This window comes from Polypterus senegalus, chromosome 4 (genome assembly GCF_016835505.1).
Source record: "Polypterus senegalus isolate Bchr_013 chromosome 4, ASM1683550v1, whole genome shotgun sequence".
NCBI classification, from domain to species: domain Eukaryota; kingdom Metazoa; phylum Chordata; class Cladistia; order Polypteriformes; family Polypteridae; genus Polypterus; species Polypterus senegalus.
Window position 1 is genome coordinate 216,327,281 of NC_053157.1, and position 23,541 is coordinate 216,350,821.

Here is a 23,541-nt window from a genome sequence, read left to right on the forward strand (position 1 = left end):
GACATTTTGGGTTTTTTGATTGTGCAAAGTAATAACTGTCACTCTGTCACTTTGAATCAGCTTGTCCTGGTACAGGTTGTTCTATTAAATAAAATGTATTTTGCTGTTTATTATGTCTGAGTGTGGTGACATGTTGCACGTTGGTCAGGCATACAAGTAAGAATTTCACTATACTCTGTACAAATGTGTGATGCTTGGGTTGCCAGCAGCTGGCATTTCCTCATTGAACTCAGGAAAACAATAGACATACCTGAAGGATGGACAAGGCAGTGAGAACACATAAAACTGCAAGAGTAGGTGCAAATGGATCTGTGCTGCTATCTCGATGGTTCCTGGTTCGAATCCTTTTTACTGCCAAAAGTGATCCTACTCTGGTGGGCCCTTGAGCCAGGCCCTCAACCTGCAATTGCTCCAGGGGTGCTGTATACCCAAGGGGGTATACGAAACCTAACAAAATCCTAATGCAAGAAATTGTATAAGGCGAAATAAAGAACAAAAAATAAAATTGTGCAAAATGCTTTTGTGTTCCAAAACAAAAGTGCAGTTTAGGTTTCTTCTTTAAAAAAGAAATAAATCATCACAATAAAAACAGTGTTTAAGTGGATGTTAAATAGCTAATAAATAATCCAATAATAATGGATTAGCACAATGTCCAGATCCGCCAGGATAGACTTGCAGCACTACATGACTTTGAATTCTGACATCTCCTCTACTCACCCTTAATGTCTCCTCAGCAAAGGGAGACGTCCACTGGCAAGCACAGGCACCCTTCAAACTGAGCTCCCACCGCCATCCCTTGGTAGTCAGCAGGCAAACCTGCAAGCCCTGATCCCTCCTCCTGCAGCCATACCTCAATGCTGGGGCACTCAGCAGGAGAGACCCTCCTCTTTATGTGCCATCTGCTCACTCTACTTGGGGTCATTTTTCAACCACTTGCATCTTCCCTACAACAATCCTATCTGTAGACCTTTTCTTTCTTTCTTTCTTTCTTTCTTTCTTTCAAACCTCTGGACTCTTTTCTTTTTTCATTTCTTTCTCGGTCTCTCTCACTCCGTTCCCAGGCTCATTTTCTACCTTGTCCTTTTCTAATATCCCACAGATTATCTATGGGGAACATACAAGCTGACTTCTCTTATGCAGAATGAGCAATCAGCTCACCTCCCCTTCTGACCATCCTGTGGCTATACAGCTTGCACCCTCAAGCCTGAGCTGAGCCATACTTTAATTTCAAACTTTTCACACTGCCACAGACCCCTAAATGTGCTTTACCACACAATACTACTACCACTGCTGTGACTATTATACCCTCTGCCAGTCTTGCTCTCTATTGTTCAGTAGGAAAGGGGCCCTTGAAAATGGTTGTTGGATGAAACATTCATATACAGTGGTGTGAAAAACTATTTGCCCCTTCCTGATTTCTTATTCTTTTGCATGTTTGTCACACAAAATGTTTCTGATCATCAAACACATTTAACCATTAGTCAAATATAACACAAGTAAACACAAAATGCAGTTTTTAAATGATGGTTTTTATTATTTAGGAAGAAAAAATCGAAACCTACATGGCCCTGTGTGAAAAAGTAATTGCCCCTGAACCTAATAACTGGTTGGGCCACCCTTAGCCGCAATAACTGCAATCAAGCGTTTGCGATAACTTGCAATGAGTCTTTTACAGCACTCTGGAGGAATTTTGGCCCACTCATCTTTGCAGAATTGTTGTAATTCAGCTTTATTTGAGGGTTTTCTAGCATGAACCACCTTTTTAAGGTCATGCCATAGCATCTCAATTGGATTCAGGTCAGGACTTTGACTAGGCCACTCCAAAGTCTTCATTTTGTTTTTCTTCAGCCATTCAGAGGTGGATTTGCTGGTGTGTTTTGGGTCATTGTCCTGTTGCAGCACCCAAGATCGCTTCAGCTTGAGTTGACGAACAGATGGCCGGACATTCTCCTTCAGGATTTTTGGTAGACAGTAGAATTCATGGTTCCATCTATCACAGCAAGCCTTCCAGGTCCTGAAGCAGCAAAACAACCCCAGACCATCACACTACCACCACCATATTTTACTGTTGGTATGATGTTCTTTTTGAAATGCTGTGTTCCTTTTAGCCAGATGTAACGGGACATTTGCCTTCAAAAAGTTCAACTTTTGTCTCATCAGTCCACAAGGTATTTTCCCAAAAGTCTTGGCAATCATTGAGATGTTTCTTAGCAGAAATTAGACGAGCCCTAATGTTCTTTTTGCTTAACAGTGGTTTGCGTCTTGGAAATCTGCCATGCAGGCCATTTTTGCCCAGTCTCTTTCTTATGGTGGAGTCGTGAACACTGACCTTAATTGAGGCAAGTGAGGCCTGCAGTTCTTTAGACGTTGTCCTGGGGTCTGTTGTGACCTCTCGGATGAGTCGTCTCTGCGCTCTTGGGGTAATTTTGGTCGGCCGGCCACTCCTGGGAAGGTTCACCACTGTTCCATGTTTTTGCCATTTGTGGATAATGGCTCTCACTGTGGTTCGCTGGAGTCCCAAAGCTTTAGAAATGGCTTTATAACCTTTACCAGACTGATAGATCTCAATTATTTCTGTTCTCATTTGTTCCTGAATTTCTTTGGATCTTGGCATGATGTCTAGCTTTTGAGGTGCTTTTGGTCTACTTCTCTGTGTCAGGCAGCTCCTATTTAAGTGATTTCTTGATTGAAACAGGTGTGGCAGTAATCAGGCCTGGGGTGGCTACGGAAATTGAACTCAGGTGTGATACACCACAGTTAGGTTATTTTTAACAAGGGGCAATTACTTTTTCACACAGGGCCATGTAGGTTTGGATTTTTTCTCCTAAATAATAAAAACCATCATTTAAAAACTGCATTTTGTGTTTACTTGTGTTATATTTGACTAATGGTTAAATGTGTTTGATGATCAGAAACATTTTGTGTGACAAACATGCAAAAGAATAAGAAATCAGGAAGGGGGCAAATAGTTTTTCACACCACTGTATTACTGCATCTGGCATGGTTGATTCAATATTATTGTGATGTCCCGTCGAATAAAACACACTCAGGAGCCTCTTGTCCAGGGAAGTCTTCCAAACTCAGACTGTCTTTTTATTGAATAGATAGATAGATAGATAGATAGATAGATAGATAGATAGATAGATAGATAGATAGATAGATAGATAGATAGATAGATACTTTATTAATCCCAAAGGGAAATTTACAATATGCCGCAATATAAACGGTGCCCTACCACCGCCCATTGTCTGGGTCTTGGGGACACCTCCAAAATAACAAAAATAATTTGCCTTTGTCCTATCTACCCCTTGCCTGCTTTTTAACTGTTCACTCCTTTCTCCACCTGAGCCTGTCTTCCTTTCGCTCCAGCAACATCTACCACTTCCAACCATCCCTCCCCTGTTCTCCACGCACCATTAATTAACCCTGATTCCTGTCACTCAGCTCTCTCTTTACGGAGGTGCCCCAAGCCCTTACAAAGTGTGTTCCTCCAAGACTCCACCCCAACACTGCTTCCGCTCCCTACAGCCCATGCAGTGGCAAGACACGTCACTTTATCATCAAGGTTATCATTCCTGGGCAGCAATTCATTTTCAGTCAAAAGTTGGCTCTTTAATTGCATTGTATTTTAAATGCCCTTCACATGTCCCCCTGAAACATTACTTCATGAATATGTATAAGGCATCTGTAGTATGCAATGCAAGTAAAGGCTGAGTTATTGAAAAATTAAACAAAAGAACAGTTCCACTAGATTAGCTTAGAGTAAAAGGCATTAAGTAGCATTTCACACTAAATTAAATCCATAGTAATTCAGTTCTGTAAAGAAGGGGAAAGGGGTATGGGATTAGCAGAGATATGATGGCAAATCACTAACAAAGCTCATGTCTGACCACTGCAGGTTATGCCAAGATTGCTGCATCACCAAATGGCGGCCATCAGAATCCCGCCAGGTAAGTTTTGTCTTTACATTTCTCTGTCACTTTGATTAAAGGCTGTCTCATGAATGATTGATTGGTTTGCTCATTTGACTGTGACCATCATAAATGGTGTCAGTGGAGTAGTACCTAGACAAAGCCACGCAAACCCAGGGAGAATATTCTTACTTGACACAAGTAGAGCCAAGCACAGGAATTAGCCTGACTCCTTGGAGCTGAAGGTGCTACATGAATTGGGAAATTAAGCATTTACATTCTGTAATTACTCCTGCAAATGTTTTATAAGTTTGCAGTATATTAGAACATAGAAGGAAAATAAATAATAGAGCAAATTAAAGGTATGTTTGGTCACATTCATGTTATCCCATTTATTCATCTATTCATTTTCTGAACCCACTTCTGCTAGTGCAGGATCAACGAGTTCTAGTGCTGATAATTAAAATCATGATTGTATGTCATGGGCCAGCTCTTGTTGAGAGAGTAGTTTGTTACGCACACACACTGACACTAGGCCAGATTAGAGCCAGTAGTAAACTTTCCATCATGTCTTTACACTGCTCACTCTTAAAAATGACAATTCTTTAATGACACTACCTGGTTGTTTTATTGGGCTGTGTGATTCCTCAAACAGTCATTGCTTGACCAAACACCATTTCATTCCGGGAGAAGCTCTTAGCATATATAGTTGGTTCTTTGTGATTTGAAAAACATCCTACTATGTAAAAAAGACTGAAACTTTTAATGTTTGGTAGGTAACCTAGCAACTTATTAACAGATTAAGAAAACCTGATATTAGTGTGTGTTATTGTAGATTATTAAAATTATGAGTCATTGGTATTTCACAGATCTGTTACCGTCTATTTATGGTTAATTATTGTATGAAGCCTGTTATGGATTAAAATAAATAACGGTACTTTCTGGAACATTCATGTGGGTCTTTTGGGGACCAAAAATGGTTCCTCTATGACATCACTCTGAATATAGATAGATAGATAGATAGATAGATAGATAGATAGATAGATAGATAGATAGATAGATAGATAGATAGATAGAAAGGGGAAATTCACATGCTCCAGCACCAGCATACTGATATAAAACAATATTAAATTAAAGAGTAATAAAAATGCAGGTAAAACAGACAATAATTTTGTATAATGTTAACGTTTACCCCCCGGGTGGAATTGAAGAGTCGCATAGTGTGGGGGAGGAACGATCTCCTCAGTCTGTCAGTGCAGCAGGACGGTGACAGCAGTCTGTTGCTGAAGCTGCTCCTCTGTCTGGAGATGATCCTGTTCAGTGGATGCAGTGGATTCTCCATGATTGACAGGAGCCTGCTCAGCGCCCGTCGCTCTGCCACAGATGTGAAACTGTTCATCTCCATGCCTACAATAGAGCCTGCCTTTCTCACCAGTTTGTCCAGGTGTGAGGCGTCCTTCTTCTTTATGCTGCCTTCCCAGCACACCCCTGCATAGAAGAGAGCGCTGACCACAACCGTCTGATAGAACATCTGCAGCATCTTATTGCAGATGTTGAAAGACGCCAGCCTTCTAAGGAAGTATAGTCGGCTCTGACCTTTCTTGCACAGAGCATCAGTATTGGCAGTCCAGTCCAATTTATTTTCCAGCTGCACTCCCAGGTATTTATAGGTCTGCACCCTCTGCACACAGCCACCTCTGATGATCACGGGGTCCATGAGGGGCCTGGGCCTCCTAAAATCCACCACCAGCTCTTTGGTTTTGCTAGTGTTCAGGTGTAAGTGGTTTGAGTCGCACCATTTAACAAAGTCCTTGATTACTTGCTTGATAAAACGCTTCACCGCCAGCAGTCAAACCATGCTCTGAGATCTATGAGATAGAAATGCCATCTGCTGCAATACGTTAAGGTTATGTTAGTTTAGATGAGTTGATTTTATTATTCCAGAGGGGCATTAGTTTGCAGCAGGAATAAGGAAACATAAAACATACCCCACAGATATGAGAAAATAAGCTAGAAGATAAAAATTAATATCCTTTGTTATAATCAAAATGCATTATTTGTACATGGAAGAATACTGAACACTGAAATAATTTAGTGCTCTTTACAGCCAATAAAATTCAGAATATTTACAGCACTGGGGATAAAAGAGTTCTTCAGTTTATTCCTTGTGAGTCTTGGGAATCAAAATCTACAGCCTGATGACGTCATGATGAAGTCACTGTAAACAGGGAATGGTTGCTGCCTACCATAACAGGTGTGGACTGCTCTCTAACCTGCTTCTGACAATGCTAATATTTCCAGTTTATTTCAAATCAGTTTATTTTATATTCATGACTGAATAAAAGTGTATATATCCAATTGCAGTGCTTTAAATATAATTAATAGGTTGTTTAGTCAAAACTAGCCGATACTTATCAACATGTATAAGTTTATATCCTCAGATTACAAGTACCATTTACGGTAATTGATGCATGCAATAGACATGCCCATCTATTCACTCATTTTCTAACCCACTTATTTAGTACAGGGTGGCCGATTGCCAGTGCCTAACAGTGCCTTTGTGTAAAAAGTAAATGAACCAAGAGGTACATTAGCTCAATCAATGAGGTAAACAAAGCCAAGAGCTGAAATAATTGAGTGCCAAGCTAACCACTTAAAGAGCCAGTCACCTGGAACACAGCTTGAGAGGTCCTTTATTGTGTGAAGGAATCCTCAGACTAGAGGAAATTTGAGATCATAGAAAAATTTTAAATTCATTGGTGTACTGTGATTTACATTTTCTCTGTTTGCAAAATATATAGGACCAAGATGTTTCCACTTCCTGTAGATGAGGATGCCTTTCATAATTATTCCTTACTCCAACAGAAATTGATTCTAAGTTCTAAATTTCCTCTTGGGATTTATAAGGTTTTATCTAATCTTAGAAAAGTTAACAATACTTCAAAGAGCCCCAGCACCTTGTCCAAGGATCTCCAGATATCCCTTGGCGTAGTTGATGTCTTCTGGTTAACAAGCTGAACAGCAGCACCATTCTAGGCAGGAGAGCAAGGAGGAAAATCTAGCTCTCCAAATGAACATTTCTGCTTGTTTAATTTTGTTAGAAACCATTTAAATGAAACTGGCAGTCACTAGGTGAATGTTCTTGGAATGAAGGGGCCTAAAATGGATCTTTTTAGCTACACTGATAGAAATGTAACATTGATCACACATAGAACTATAGGCATATTGAATAGGTTATCTGGATTTATAAACAGTAGAACTTTAGAGACTTTCAAAACTCATCTCAGTGTTGTTTTTGGCGAAACTGGTGAATATGATTGGTGAGCTTTGATGGACTGAATTGCTTGTTCTTCTGAAAAGTGTTCAAATTTCTTTAACACTAAAATAACCTGGTGGGAGTTTCAGGTTTCTGTTTTTCACATGGACCTGAAAAACTCATGATTTTTGAGGATATCATGAAATTGTGCAAAACACATCCTGCATGGGAGCCTGTCTTTGACTAGAAGCTATTGAACACCCCTTCAGCACTACCAAAAACAGCTGCCACAGTTTTGTTTTGCAGCAGGTTCCTATCCTGGCAGATTAATTTTTATGACTCTTTTTTCATTGTTGTTTCTTTATTTATGTTGATTATATATATCTTTCTTGATTTTTGGTTTTGTATAATTATATACAGCAAGATGCCTTTTTTTCGAACATTAGAACAAAATAACAGTCTCGATCCACTGTACTAATTCCCTTCATAATTTTAAACACTTCAGTCATGTCACGTCTTAATCTTCTTTTGCTTAACCTGTAAAGGCTCAGCTCTTTTAATCTTCCTTTATAATTCATCCCCTGTAGCCCTGAATCAGCCTAGTCGCTCTTCTCTGGACCTTTTCTAGTGCTGCTATGTCCTTTTTGTACCCTGGAGACCAAAACTGCACACAGTACTCAAGATGAGGCCTCACCAGTGCGTTATACAGGTTGAGCAGAACCTCCTTGGACTTGTACTCCACACATCAAGGCGCTATATAAACTGCCATTCTGTTAGCCTTCTTAATGGCTTCTAAACACTGTCAGGAAGTCAATAGCTTAGAGTCCACTATGACCCCTAAATCCTTCTCATTAGGTGTACTCTTGATTTTCAGACCTCACATTGTGTATTCAAACCTAATATTTTTACTTCCTATGTGTAATACTTTACATTTACTGACATTAAATTTCATCTGCCTCAAATCTGCCCAAGCCTGTATGCTATCCAAGTCCTTCCGTAGTGATTTAAAGGATTCCAAATTATCTGCCAATCCATCTATCTTGGTATCATCTGCAAACTTAACCAGCTTGTTACTTATATTCCTATCTAAATCATTTATATATATTAAAAATAGCAGCGGCCCTAGCACTGACCCCTGTGGAACACCACTCTTAACATCGGCCAGTTCTGATGAGGTTCCTCACACCATCACCCTCTGCTTCCTGTGTCTGAGCCAATTCTGTACCCATCTATACACATCACCCTGAACTCCCACTTCTTTTAGTTTGATAGATAGATAGATAGATAGATAGATAGATAGATAGATAGATAGATAGATAGATAGATAGATAGATAGATAGATAGATATAGATAGATAGATAGATAGATACTTTATTAATCCCAAGGGGAAATTCACATTTGATGCCCAATCTCTCATGTGGCTCCTTATCAAATGCTTTCTGAAAGTCCAGATAAATAATATCATAAGCTCCATTTTGATCGTATCCTTTTGTTTCTTCCTCATAGAATTCCAGCATGTTAGTAAAACACGACCTCCCTCTTCTGAACCCATGCTTACTGTTCAGAATAACTCCTGTCCTTGCCATGTGTTGCTCAATCTTATCCTTAATAATTCCTTCCATTAATTTTCCTGTGATGCATGTTAAGCTTACTGGCCTATACTTGCTTGGATCTGTCCGGTGACCCCCTTTATATAATAGGATAATATTTGCCATTTTCCAGTCCTTTGGATCTCCTCATTGCACAGTGACTTCCTAAAAATATGTGTCAAGGGATTATATATGTACTCACTAGCGTCCTTAAGAACTTCAACCTGCAACAACCATTTGCAAAAGAGCTGGGAGGCCTGCACTGTGTAGACACAGCCACATTTCCCCATGCAGCTTACCATAGGAGAACACCAGGCCACCTGCTGGCATCTTACTTGAGTGGAATCAGGGCTTTGCTGTGGGATGGTAGGCCAATTTTGCATGAAGGTCTCTGAACATCACAGCAATTGGAACCAGAGAGCAAGAAGGTTCCACTGAGATTTGAACTCATATCACTGGATTCAAAGTCCAGAGTGCTAACCATTACACCATGACGCAGTGTGCCTTCTAGGTACAGAGCCATGAAATGAATGAAATTGGTCAGGTGTGCTAAAGTGGGAGGGCTGAGAAGCAAACGCAAAAGACCACCTTTCCCTGTCCAGGAATCGAATCTAGGCCATGGCGTGAGAGTGCCAAATCCTAACCACTAGACCACCAGGGATGTGAAACAAGCCAAGGCTCCTTTTGTATTAGGGGGATGAGTTTGTGTGGCGATCTTATTAAGGGTGTGTTGGGGATGCAGCGTCTATTCAAAACATGTCACATAGAAAGAAGGTTCTACCGAGATTTGAACTCAGATCACTGGATTCAGAGTGTTAGCCATTACACCAAGGAACCAGGACACAAGTTGGATAATCTAGGAGGATGCCGGAAAGCCTTAGTGACTCACCTTGTAGTGCCTCCTGTTGTCTTCTCATACTGTCATTTGAAACATCAGATGGAATGAACACTGGGCAGAGCTTCCAAGAGAAAGCCTGCAAAGTTCACGATGAGTAAATCTGGACTGGCAGCTATATTAAAACATGCATCATCACAAGCGGATACACGTGACCGCATTCGGGTCGTAATAATTCAAAACAAAAATTTTGGTTGTAAATCAAGTTGTTCACATGTCAGGCCGGTCATATATCAAGGGTCGACTGTAGTCCCATTTACCGCTGGTTAGGAGGTTATCCACTTCCTCACTTATGAAGACCTCAGAAAAATGCAAGTTTAGAGCATCCGCTATTTCACTGTCTTGTAGTTATGTTTCATGAGATTTTTGGGTGGTCTCCCAAGAGGATGAGTTACTGACCATCACTACCAGGCCCTGGAAGGTCTTTAACATTTCCTTTCAGTTCATTGTAAATGTGCTCTGTAAGTTTTTAGCGTTTTGCTGTGCTTGTGCCTATATTGTATATATCTTGCTGTTTTTTCGGCCACTCGTTTTGGATTTTGCATTGGGACTTTGGTCACCTGGGATTGCCTTTGCTGGCTACCCGTTTATAACTTTTTGTTCTCTTTGGAGCTTTGCAGTACACAGAACCTTTTGTGAGAATAAATGTGTTATTTTATAAAGATTCAGTGCTTGCCCTTATTACTAGCTGGTGTTACACAGGGATACCCCCCTCTAGTGGGGATAATTGGAAGTGTTTGGGACTAGTTCATGATATTAGGATAAATAATAAAATGGGTATCCAAATGGCCTGACACTGAAAAAAGACCTGAATGATAATACATTAATAGCACCTTATTAATTGCCCTATGTAATATCTAAATAGAAATGAGAGCAATTAGCCATACCAGTAGCTCTAGTTCTTATCTGAAAGGATTAAAACCAATTGCACATTGACTCTACTTGTTTTATTTAATTTTAAAATGCAAGGGTCCTGAAGGGAAAATGCCTACTGTCAATGAGAATTTTTTTTATCTGATACACTTTATTATGACCTGTGGGGAAATTGTCTTTTCATATGGCCTTGGGAGGTCAGTGTGCAGCATCAGCCATCGCACAACACCCCTGGAGCAACTTTCAGATTAAGGCCTTGCTCAATGGGCCAGTAGAGTAGAATCCCTTCTGGCAGTAACGGGATTTGAACCAGCAAACTTCCAGATACCAGCACAGATCCTTAGCCTCAGAGCCACCACATCCTGCATCAGTGGTTCCCAAATTCTGTCCTAAGGGACCCCGGGCCTGTGGGTTTTTATTCCAAACATTTCCTCAGTCTTACTTTAAATTGATTTGATTGTACGGTGAGCTGCCTTTTTTATTCTTTTATTCCAAAGCATTTTCAAATCTGTGTGTTTTTACCAAAACTTTGAATGTTTAAGTTTTCTTTGCCATTTTCTTTTAATTTATTCCATTTCTATACAGTTTGCTACTTTCAGTGTATCCATATGCATCCATCCATCCATCCATTTTCTAACCCACTGAATCCGAATACAGGGTCACGGGGGTCTGCTGGAGCCAATCCCAGCCAACACAGGGCACGAACCAATCCTGGGCAGGGTGCCAACCCACCGCAGGACACACACAAACACACCCACACACCAAGCACACACTAGGGCCAATTTAGAACCGCCAATCCACCTAACCTGCATGTCTTTGGACTGTGGGAGGAAACCGGAGCGCCCGGAGGAAACCCACACAGACACAGGGAGAACATGCAAACTCCACGCATGGAGAACCTGGGAAGCGAACCCGGGTCTCCTAACTGCGAGGCAGCAGCGCTACTACTGCGCCACCGTGCCGCCCCTGTATCCATATGCAGATAACGTGAAATACTAAAGGGGAGCAATTATTTCAATGCCATATCGAATACGCCAATTCATTAGTAAGAAATCATTCTTAGTGAAAATGGCAGTTTAGTAATTGATCCCCCTTAGTGGTCTCTGTTTGCACCTCTGTCTGCACTGTTCTTTCCTAATAATCGGTATTTGTATGCAATTAATGGAGTAATGCTGCTTTTTATGCTAGAGTGTGAATGAGTGTAGGGATGTGTGTGAGTGCGCCTTACAATGGGCTGGCACCCCATCCAAGCCTGGTCCCTGATTTCCTGCTATGTGCCCAGTACTGGCCACTCTCATCATCCAGAATTGCAAAAAGTGGGGTAAAATAAGCATTTTATGAATGAAAATAAAAGATTAACATACAGAGGTAAATGTGACCTTGTGCCAAGTAATGTGTGAAATGCATAACGACACTGTGAAGCCTCAATTAGCCCTCAGCTTAGAAACAGATAAAACTAATGCATTTAATAAGTGTTGAATTAATTTTGAATCAAAATAGGCAACCTATATTCTTATGGAATTGGCAGAAAAAGGAGCATAGATGGGACTTATCACCTTATGTATACTTGTTTACTTAGTGGGTAGATGTTTTTATCCAGTGGGCCATATGCACCTCAACTGTCTAGCAGAATTGTTACCACATGCATACTGTGTGAGCAGAGCTACGTCAAGTGACATGTTCAGGGTCCAGCACTGAGCCACAATGCCTGCTTCAAACTAGCTTTGTGTAACATCAGTGTCAAGAAAGGGGCACCTTCTTAGTATTTTTATTTTATCAGTCCTCTCATTAGCACATTATAGCTCAGTATTTATATGTTTATAAAATAAAATTATCAGTCTATGAATGCAAGCTTCCAGAGCGAGTAGCAATCATTTTTAAATGTAATTAATTGCAATATTTATTTATGAGAACAGGTCAGTCAGCCTAACACAGCTTATCTAATGCATGTGATAAAAAGGTCAAAGGTCTGTTTGCAATGCTCTTGGGTGTCACATGCAACACCCTTAAGCATATAATGATGTCTCTGAAAAGAGGATGTCTTTCATTGTTACCTATTTTCATGCGTCACCTTGCAATTTGCAGTCGGTTAGTTTGTTTCTCCTGATATCTTTTTCTGAGCCCATTACACAGTTGTAGGAGACTGAAGTCTACTGGTAGTGCAAAGCCAAGAATGCATCCTGGATGGAGCCCTAAACCATCACAAAGTACATTTATGCATACAAATGCACTTTCTGTTCACTTTCACCTGGGCAATTAAGAGTTGTGGGCAAAATGGTGTTACCTTACAGATCCAGCACCCTGAGGGTGAATCCGCGTCATCTCGTACACAGACTTGACAAGTTCTTCCAATGTCTCCACTGATTTTTTTTCATGGTACAACACTTTTCCTTCCCCGTCCCAAAAGGTATGCATGTTAACTTGACTGGCAAATCTAATTGTGAGTGTAGGGCAGTGTTTTTCAACCGGGGTCTTGGGTTCCGTGAGTGCTAGCCAAGGGTTCTGCCAAAAAGTCCCATGATATAGGACATACTGGTGGATAATTGCACAGGATTCCGTGAGCAAGGTAACCATTCGCGCAGGGTTCCATTCCAGCAAAAAGGTTGAAAAACACTGGTGTAGGGTATGTGTATGAGCAGGCCCCAATATGCACTGACATTCTGTACTGAGATGGATCATGCCTTATACCCGATGCTGCTGGGATAGATTGTATCACCCTGCAACCTTTAGCTGAAATAGGTGAATCTAAGCATGCTATGTTTATATAGAATTGCCACTTAAATTAACAATGACATATTTGTGGTGTAGGAACAACTTGGAATAACCAAAGAAAACCAACATGGATACGAGCAGAACATTCAAGACAGTTCAATTCAGTTTATGATTATTAAGTGAACTTCTACTTAATCCACGTCCGCAGATCTATGAAGCCACAGTACTGACCACAGTACCACCCTGCATTTATGTAGCTTTACATGGGTGGTGTCTAACGGCAGGGTGTTGTCAGAATAAATTTTGTTAGAAATAAAAGGCATACAGAGATGGTAACTTGGTATTTTTCCTTTCTTGCCAAAGCACTACAACTTGCTTATTAGCTTTCTGTAATGAATCAGTAACAGTGTTCTCTAGTTCCATTTCCATTTACTTGCTTAGCAGTTGCTTTTATCCAAAGCAACTTACAAAAGAGATCAACATAATTGAGCAAACATCAGTCTGGAGGAATGTCTGTGAACAAGAGTTATAGGACAAGACTACAAAATTGATCATTGCAAGTGAAGAGATCACAAAAAAAATACACGTGAGTTCCAACTCCTAGGTTATAAAAACCTATCTGTTGGACAGAAATTCACCAAACAAAAGTCTCCAAACGCTTCTTAAAAACATTGAGGGAGTTAGAATTTCAAATGGAGGCGGGTAGCTCGTTCCACTAGCCTGGAGCTACATGTGAAAAGAGTATGGATTGAGATTTGATGCCATGCAGAGATGACACCATCAGATGGCTTTCATCAGCAGACCTTAGTGCTCAGCAAGAAACACAGGACCTCAAAAGTGTCTCCATATATACTTACAATTATATGTGTGTACCTGGACCCTACAGAGGTTGCACAGGTAGTCCAACTTCTCCAGGATGGCACATCAATACATGCCATTGCCAGAAGGTTTGCTGTGTCTACCAGCACAGTCTCAAGGGCATGGAGAAGATTCCAGGAGACAGGAAGTTACTCTAGGAGCGCTGGACAGGGCCTTGTAAGGTTTTTTAACCCATCAGCAGGACCAGTATCTGCTCCTTTGGGCAAGGAGGAACAGGATGAGCACTACCAGAGCCCTACAAAATGACCTCCAGCAAGCCACTGGTGTAAATGTCTCTGACCAAATAATCAAAAATAGACTTCATGAGGGTGGCCTGAGAGTCCGACATGCTCTAGTGGGCACTGTGCTCACTGCCTCGCACCGTGGAGCTCGATTGGCATTTGCCATAGAATACCAGAATTGGCAGGTCCTGCACTGGCACCCTGTGCTTTTCACAGATGAGAGCAGGTTCACCTTGAGCACATGTGACAAACATGAAAGGGTCTGGAGAAGCTGTGGAGAACATTATGCCACCTGTAACATCGTTTAGCATGACCAGTTTGGTGGTGGGTCAGTAATGTTCTGGGGAGGCATATCTATGAAGGGACACACAGACCTCTACAGGCAAGACAACACCATCTTGACTGCCATTAGGTATCTGGATGAACTCCTTGGACCCATTCTCAGACCCTATGCTGGTGCAGTGGGTCCTGAGTTCCTCATGGTGCACGACAATGCCCGGCCTCATGTGGCGAGAGTATGCAGGCAATCCCTGGAGGATGAAGGAATTAATACCATTGACTGGCCCCCACACTCGCCTGACCTAAATCCAATAGAACACCTCTGAGATATTATGTTTTGGTCCATCCAACGCTGCCAGGTTGCACCTCAGACTATCCAGGAGCCCAGTGATGTCCTAGTCCAGATCGGGAGAAGATCCCCCAGGACACCATCTTCTGTCTCATTAGGAGCATGCCCCCCAACATTGTCAGGCATGCATACAAGCACGTGGGGGCCGTACAAATTACTGACTACGATTTGGAGTTTCTGCAATGAAATTTCGGCCAAATGGACTAGCCTGCCATATCATTTTTTCACTTTGATTGTTGGGGTGTCTTTGAATTCAGCCCTCTGTAAGTTGATAATTTTCATTTCCATCAAATGTTGTGGCATCCTTTCATCCCTAACACATTACCCAGTCCATATCAGTAGAGATAGCCAGCATGATTTTTTTTCCCCATTGAGATCTGATGTGTTTTCAAAGTGTTCCTTTAATTTTTTGAGCAGTTTATATATATATATATAGGTGCTGAGCCACTGTTTGCTCTAATGGCAAGCATCAATAATTTGAGGTTAATATGTGCTGGAAAAGGGAGGCCAATATAGTCATCTGAGAAGAGAAATGAAATGTACCTACCTTGGCTGGTTGAACACCGGATGTGCCTCTGCATTTTTAATAATGTGTAGCAGTTTGGTGACACATGTCAATACCCCCACCAGCAGATAGTTTCTGTAGTCCAGACACTACAAGGCCAAACAGTAGACCAAGAGTTGTGCTGCATATTCTTCAGACACGGTGTGAGCTTGTGGACGTTGTACAGTGTGAATCTGCAAGACCAAGACACTATTGCAACATGGTCAGTGAAGGACAGCTGGTCATCAATAAACAACCCAAGACTGCAAACAGATTTGGTGAGTATTAGCGATAATAGCCAAGCTGAACAGAAATGATGTGCTGAATAGACGGACAAGCTAGGATAACAAAAAAGGTTGGTTTTTGTCAGGTTGAGGTGGAGATGGTGTTCATCCTTCATCCATGCTGCTATATCAGTTAGACACACAGAAATTCTAGCTAATACTGTTTGGTCCTCTGAAGGGAACGACAGGTACAGTGGTGTATCATCAGGGTAGCACTAATAAGAAAAACATTGTTATGCCATATTAAAAGTGATATACCATAAATGCTTCATCTACCCCAGAATAATGCTGTGTCTTTCCAAGTCTGCATTGTTTCATTCACCTTTGACTACTATCAAGGACAAAGCTGCAGCCTCAGCATGTCAAAAAAGTAAAAGCACACATTCTTCGCCTTAACAATAAATTCCAGCAGCTGACTTTAAAGGATTCCTAGGCACTACCAAGCAAGTTGAGACAAGTAATGCCCTCAGGATGCTTTGCAGTGACTTCTAAAAGCCCAATCAGTGGTACTTGTAGTAGGATTCTTGAAAGAATTTGTCAAAGGGCATCTTAGCTCAAATTTCTACCTCCTCCTCAATCGAATCATCTCTGTCTTAATGAGCACATTCCCTTCTCTGAGACATTCTCTATTTTATAAGAATCTCTCCATGGCTTTGTACCTTTATTCTTGATTCATAGTCATGATTATAATTGAGGATGTCCGGTAATGTAACTGACCATTAAATTGTTAAGGTTGATGCTATGACAGAAAAATAAGATTGCAAAAGCTACATTACTGGCTTTGTTCCTAGCTACTGTGACTTGAATGTAAGACTATATGAAATGTGGACATTCTTCCCTAAAACTGAAGTAGTTATGTTGAACCCTTGGTTAGAGGCTGATCCACATCACAGGACTTCCCACTCATCCATGACAATGTTAAGTTCCCTCTGAATGTTCCAGTGATATAAAACCAGAAGGACATGCGAATGTGTTGGTGCCATTGACACTTTCTCCGGCCTCAGGAAACAATGGAATGCTTTTCATTCCTAATCATCTGTCACAACCATAATAATCAAAATAGAAAAAGAGATATGCCCAAGCTTTGGTAAACTCTTCTGACTTGTCAAACTTTGGAGACACCCTCCATAATATTACTCTTAGGTTTCTGAGATTATGAGAGCTTTCTCACCTTCATTGACACAATAGCATGATTAAAAGAACATAAAGTGGAATGAGCATCATTAACACTAATGTGTTTGTTTTCAGTAACATCTATTGAAGAACATTTTGTGATTATTTTTAAATATGCAATGGAGATAACATCTAGCTGTGTCACATGATTGTAAGATAAGAACTCCATCAGTCGAAGACAACTTTGGAAAGGTGTGCTCTAGCTTCCATTGCTATTCTTGTTTTTGTTATTGTTGCTGCTGTATTGTTTGTGACTGATGAGACCATTGAGGTAGTGGCAATCTCTGTTGCAGAGGTCGCACTTGTGGGTGTCCTCAGCTGTTTCTGAGGAGCAGCATTGCTTTCTGCTGGCTCACTTGTCCGCCATTACTGCCGAAGTGTTTCTTCTCTGGGCTTGAAATGCTGCTTCAAGATGCTTCTCTACTTGAACAATCGGCTGCAAGGTCCTCCCAGGACACTGTGCTGATGCCTAGGGCCCTCATGTCCTGCTTGCAGACATCCCAGTAGTGCAGCTCAGGGCAGCTTGCTCTTCTCTTGCCTGACTCCAGCCAACTGTTAAAGGATGTCTTTGGGGATTATGTAGCGGCGCCACACAGGGGGTTTTATTTGAAGGTAAGTACGTCCTGTTGAGTGATTGTTAAATGTGAATGACAACACTGGTTGCACCGACTTCTGTTTGTAAATTTGAATCGGTGTCTTTAAACAGGTTTGCACTGATGCAGAGGGGCTTGTGGGATTTGTAGTTTGTGGTTTGTATACACTGTACCAATAAAAAACAGAAAAGAAGGATGTGGTGGGATTTATCGATTGTGCCATTTTCCAATCAACATCATCATCAGCAGCTCTTAAACCAGGGGTGTCAAACTCCAGGCCTGGAGGGCCACAGTGGCTGCAGGTTTTCATTCTGACCCTTTTCCTAATCAATGACCAGTTTTCACTGCTAATTAACTTCTTTTCCCTTCATTTTAATAGCCCTGATTTTAAGGATTCAGTCCCCTGAATTGATTCCTTTCTTCATTAAATGGCAGCCAAAATGAAATGTGAAATGACCCAACAGGTGATCAGCTAAAACAATTTCACTCCAATCACTTTCTTAATGAGAAGCCTATTCTTGCTGTTAATTAAACCCATTATTTAATTCAATGGCTTGTTGCTATTCTCATTCTGCCACAGCAGACATTTCCAAAACTGTTGATTTTTTCTGGTATTTCTAAGAACATTGTCAAGATGTTTTGGTGACCTGAGAGATCAACCTTACCAAGACCGTCACCTTTCTTTATTTTTAGATAATGTGTGAAGGCGAGTTGGTCATATGGCGGCTCGTTTTGTGTCCCATTATTGTTTGGCTGCTAATTAAAGAAAAAGAGACAACTAAGGGGTCTGGGTCAAGTTAATTAAAACTGAGGCAAAAGAAATTAATTAGCAGCAAAAACTGGTCACTAATGAAGAAGATGGTCAGAATGAAAACCTGCAGCCACTGCGGCCTTCCAGGACTGGAGTTTGACACCTGTGTCCTAAACCTTTCAGTTACTGGACATTCATAGTGGAAAAGGATGGTGCTCGGCTACCAGATTTAAGGATGGTGGTGGGTTCTTTTTCTTCCCAATCCACTCCTTTGATGCTCTTTGAGAAGAGGTGCACCTCCGAAGGCTATTCTTCTGGACATTGGTGGTAGGACAGTATTTCAGTGTCTATGGTCCAGGACGCAGTTCTTTCCATCAGTTAACCATAGCTTCCATTTCCCTAATCCCTTCCATCACTTACAGTACGGACTTTTTTCCAGGACTATAAATATCATCGTGTGGGGGTTTGTTCGTAGGTTTATTTAGTACTTTTTGTGTTTGTAAGTAGTTATTATAGCAAATAAGGAACATTTTATATATTTGTGCATTTGGTGAGTTTTATCTTTATGGGCATTATCCTGGGTGTTGTTAATATTCGGGTGGCTGGGTGGAAATACAGTAGGGCTTAGATGTTGGCCTGATTCTATCCGTCTCTCATTTTAAAAGCGTAGTGGCTTCATTGCTACGTAAATCTGGTGGCACCCTCCGCACAAGCTAGAAGTGGGGGGTGTGCTACAATGTGACTATCATCCATATGGCGGATGTAACCAAGCTAGGGCAGTCTGTGTTGCCTAGGCATGGTGTACATGCTGGGTAAAGTTGAATTTATTAATGATGCTCAGAACGCTTACGTGTATGTATCATGATTGTCACGTGTTCCCAGCACTATTTTGACACATCCTCTGAGCATGTCATCAGAAATTAGCACGACACATGCGGGAATTGCAGTACCAGCAAATATTTGGGGAGTGCACTTTTTTCGACTTGGTATGTGACATCAGCATCATTGTTTACATTCAACATCTCCAAAGGGACAGACATGCCTGACAGAACAGCTGGTATAAAATCACCAGCTCTTTGAAAGTGGATGTGGAAACGTGCAGGACGAAATGAAAGCAAATTCGAGACAGATTTGTCCATGCAAAGCAGAAAATGTCCAAGAAGAGAAGTGGGGATTTGACCGTTGCAAGGTAACATAGTGTGACGGCAAGACGCATCACAGCTCCAGCAGGATCAAGGTGTGTGCTTCAATGTTTGGGGAATGGTTTGATGCAGTGAAGCAAATCATCAAACTTAAATGCTGACATGCAAAAGTATGTATGGTATTTTTCTTCATCCATTTCTCGCATAGGCAATACAACCGTCGCATATTCCCCATGACAGTGATGCACTACATTTAAAGTTCTTATATACCATCTTCTCTGTCACTGTTGCCATCTTTTTTTTTATTTTCTGCACCTGCAACAGCATCAGAATGCAAAGAATTTTTATCTTTAATAGCTTTCTTCCCTCAACTCAATACCGGAGGTTGTTTTTTCACCATGATGATTTGTCGCATTGCCTCCTGATGGAATCCTCCAGATTTACTTAACCTATGCACGCAAGTATAGTCAATACCCTGCTTGCATAGCAGCAGCGCCCTCAAGCGCACATGTCACGTAGAATTAAGTATATCCTTGGTTTAAGCCAGCACAGAACAGAACCTCAGTGTTGGTCACTTTACCCTCCCAGGATGTGGAGGAGGCATCACAGGTGGAAGGTATTAAGCCACTTATCCCACTTGCCGTATGTTGTCCAGGTCTCGTTGCCATACAGGAGTCTGCCAGTAACACAAGCGCTGTATACAGCCATCTTGGTCTTGATTATCAGTTCGGTGTTCTCCCACACACATGTATCAAAGTGAGCAAGAGTTGTTGCAACCTTCCCAAAGCATTTGTTGATTTCATCATCCAGTGAGAAGTTGTCGCTGATGGTGTAGCCCAGGAATGACCTCCATGTATCACATAATTATACTGGCCCTACACTGTATGTATTCTCTTAACCAAAAAGCAAGTATATTAGTGGTTTATGTAATTTGCTCTTTTCTTACAGTCCCAGAAAAACCAACAATATGGACCCTGCAACACGTGTCCTTCTAGAAGAGAAGCAACAAGCTCTTCTAGCTGCTCAGGAAAGTATTCAGGTGAGTGAAAAAAGGCTACAGAAAATTTTTTGAAGGCTCATTCATGTTATTCACTAAATGATGTCACATAATAATGGCTTCTATATTTATATATTTATGGGTGGGTAACAATTCTTAATTTCCGAAGACAGAAGTCAGGCCCCTTCAGTCCATATGGTACTGTCCAGATCAACTACCTCTGTACCTCTAGGTGGCCTTTCTCTGTGACACACCGATCTAGGCTTCCTTGGCGGCAGTGTATGTATGGTCACCTGCTGCCTTAGGAGCCTGCCTGGACCTTGTTTTCCACTTCTCCACATTTTTCCAATAAGCCAATTGGATTATACATATATGTTATTTAGTTTACTTGACATTCGTCACACTTCTATAACAGAGCTGAGCTTGAGAAGAGTATTGCAGCAAACTGGAGACATTGTGGGCAGATCTAGGGGCAGTACAAGTGTCAATCAAATTCAATTTTAGCTCTACTTGCAGAACTCTGGAGATACATAACTAGACTCAGTCCAGAGTAAACCAGTAAATCGAATGCGATCGTCACAGCTGGTAGTGGTCGTCCGCAGTCCACCTGCAATGCTGCCATGGTGATGTAGGAGTGGGCGGTGGGGTGGGGGTGGGATAGTTGGCTATGAAAAGCTTGAACTGAAGTGCAAATATTTTATTAAAAAATTGGTCTGTCCTCAATTTAATATATAGAATAAAGGGCTGTAGCCGTCAAATCCCATTACTGGACTGGAAACTTTGGGCTTCACATACACAACTTCCACAAGGGAAGACAGAGAACGCTACAGGCCTAACAGAGCTGGCCTCTCAGCCAGAAACAGGCCTGAAGCACAAAGACAATTTCACATGCTACAAAAAGCAATATTTATAACTGAAAAAATCAAATTCTCATTTAGAAGATCGGTTCAAAACTTTTTTAAAACCTGGCAGGATCTAATCAATAACATTTTAGAATAAGCATTTACTTTATGTGTGTGTGTGTGTGTGTATATATATATATTATATATATATATATGTGTATGTGTGTATATATGTAGAGATATAGATATGTATATACTGTATGTGTGTAGATACATATATACATATACAAATATATATATCTACACACACATATATACATATCTACATATATATATCTCTACATATATATATACATATATATATATATATACACACATATATATATATACATATATATACATATATATATATCTATATACATATATACACACATATATATACACACATATACATACATATATATATATTGTGTATGTATTGACGCCCAGGAGGAGGTGAGGAGGGCTTGTGCCTCCTCCAGACCGCGAGGGGGCGTCCGTCCTGGTTCTGTTGGGGGCCGTGGGTAGAGGGCTTGGAAGCCCAGCTCTGTAGGGACCCGTGGCCACCGCCAGGCGGCGCCCCGATGCCGGTTTATCCCGTGTGGTCACGGGCGGGGCTGGAGCCCGGCCGGGCGCTGGAGGACCAGAGGAGGGCGTGTGCCTCCTCCAGACCGAGAGGGGGCGTCCGTCCTGGTTATACAGGAGGCCTCGGGTAGGGGGCTTAGAAGCCCAGCCCTATAGGGACCCGTGGCCACCGGCAGGCGGCGCCCCAGTGCCGGGAGCCTGGCACTTCCGCCACACCAGGAAGTGCTGGGGGGGAAGACGACCGGGGAGACACGGACGGCTTCCGGGTGCGCAGCCGGCACTTCCGCCACACAGGGGTGTGGCCAGCGTTAAGTGCCGGGAAGCAGCTGGAGCCCATCCGGGTTCCCATAAAAGGGGCTGCCTCCCTCCAGTCATTGGTGGAAGTCGGGAGGCAGTAGGACTGAGCTGGAGAGAGAGGACTGGAGGCGGCCAGGAAGGCACAAAGACTGTGGGCCCTGGACTTTGGGGAAATCGGTGCAAGAGGCACTGGGGTGTGAGTGCACGTGACTTTTGACATTGTAAATATTGTACATAGTGTAAATAAACAGTGTGTGGGTGCAAAATATGTTGTCTGTCTGTCTGTGCCGGGGCCAGCGTTCACAATATATACATGCATATATATATATATATATACACATATACATATATATATATATATACACACACATACATATACATATATATATATATATATATATATATATATATATATATATATATATATATATATATATATATATATATATATATATACACATATATATACACAGGTATATATATACACACACACATACATAGTCAGTTCACGTGAGCCGCTCGGAGTACATGCATTGAAGTTTCTCAGCTGTGCTTGTGCTATCTCGTGCAATCTCGCGATGTCCACGGCTTTATTTAATGTTAGCTCAGACCTGGCATACCAGCAATTTAAACTCCGTTACAGCAATTTTAACTCTGTTACAAAGTGATCAAAAGTCTCGTTTAAACCCTGCGTCTTCTCATTAAACTTGTATGTCGCGAATATCGTATTCGTCTTGGGCATGACAAATGCCAGCGGCAGCCTGTCTATGAACTTAATTTAAACTTTAGGTTTACACCGTGCTTTGTTTCCAAAGTAGCTGCACTCATGAATATGCTTGTATGCGTCACTCGCTTCGTATTCTTTTGCTTCCTTCTCAATTGTGTAATGCGTTTTTTGAACAGGTTTCATTTATCGAAGTGATCACTTGTACTGTGTTCACAGTCAGTTCACGTGAGCCGTTCTCTTGTGTGATCTTGCGATGTCCACGGCTTTATTTAATGTTAGCTAAGAACCGGCACTTAAAGGTTTCTCGCTACAGCAATTTTAACTCCATTACAAAGTGATCCAAAGTCTCGTTTATACCCTGCGTCTTCTCATTAAACTTGTATCTCGCGAATATCGTATTCGTCGTAGGCATGACAAACGGCAGCGGGACTGTGTCTATAAACTTAATTTAAACTTACGGTTTACACCGTGCTTTGTTTCTGCAGTAGCTGCACTTATGAATATGCTTGTATGCGTCACTCACTTCATATTCTTTTGCTGCCTTCTCAATTGTGTAATGCGTTTTTTGTTCAGCGCTCTTTGGAGCTGTTGCTTTTTGTCTGC

At 41.4% G+C, this 23,541-nt stretch overlaps 1 protein-coding gene across 1 annotated transcript in view; it reads left to right on the forward strand.

The window, feature by feature from the left end:
* The window catches only part of LOC120527962 (sperm flagellar protein 1-like), a 113,725-nt gene that overhangs the window by 84,933 nt on the left and 5,251 nt on the right, over positions 1–23,541 (forward strand). Inside the window, exons 5-6 of the mRNA XM_039751956.1 lie at positions 3,899–3,950; positions 20,400–20,490. Coding sequence (XP_039607890.1) covers positions 3,899–3,950; positions 20,400–20,490 — 143 coding nt within the window. The remainder of the gene's footprint in view (positions 1–3,898; positions 3,951–20,399; positions 20,491–23,541) is intronic.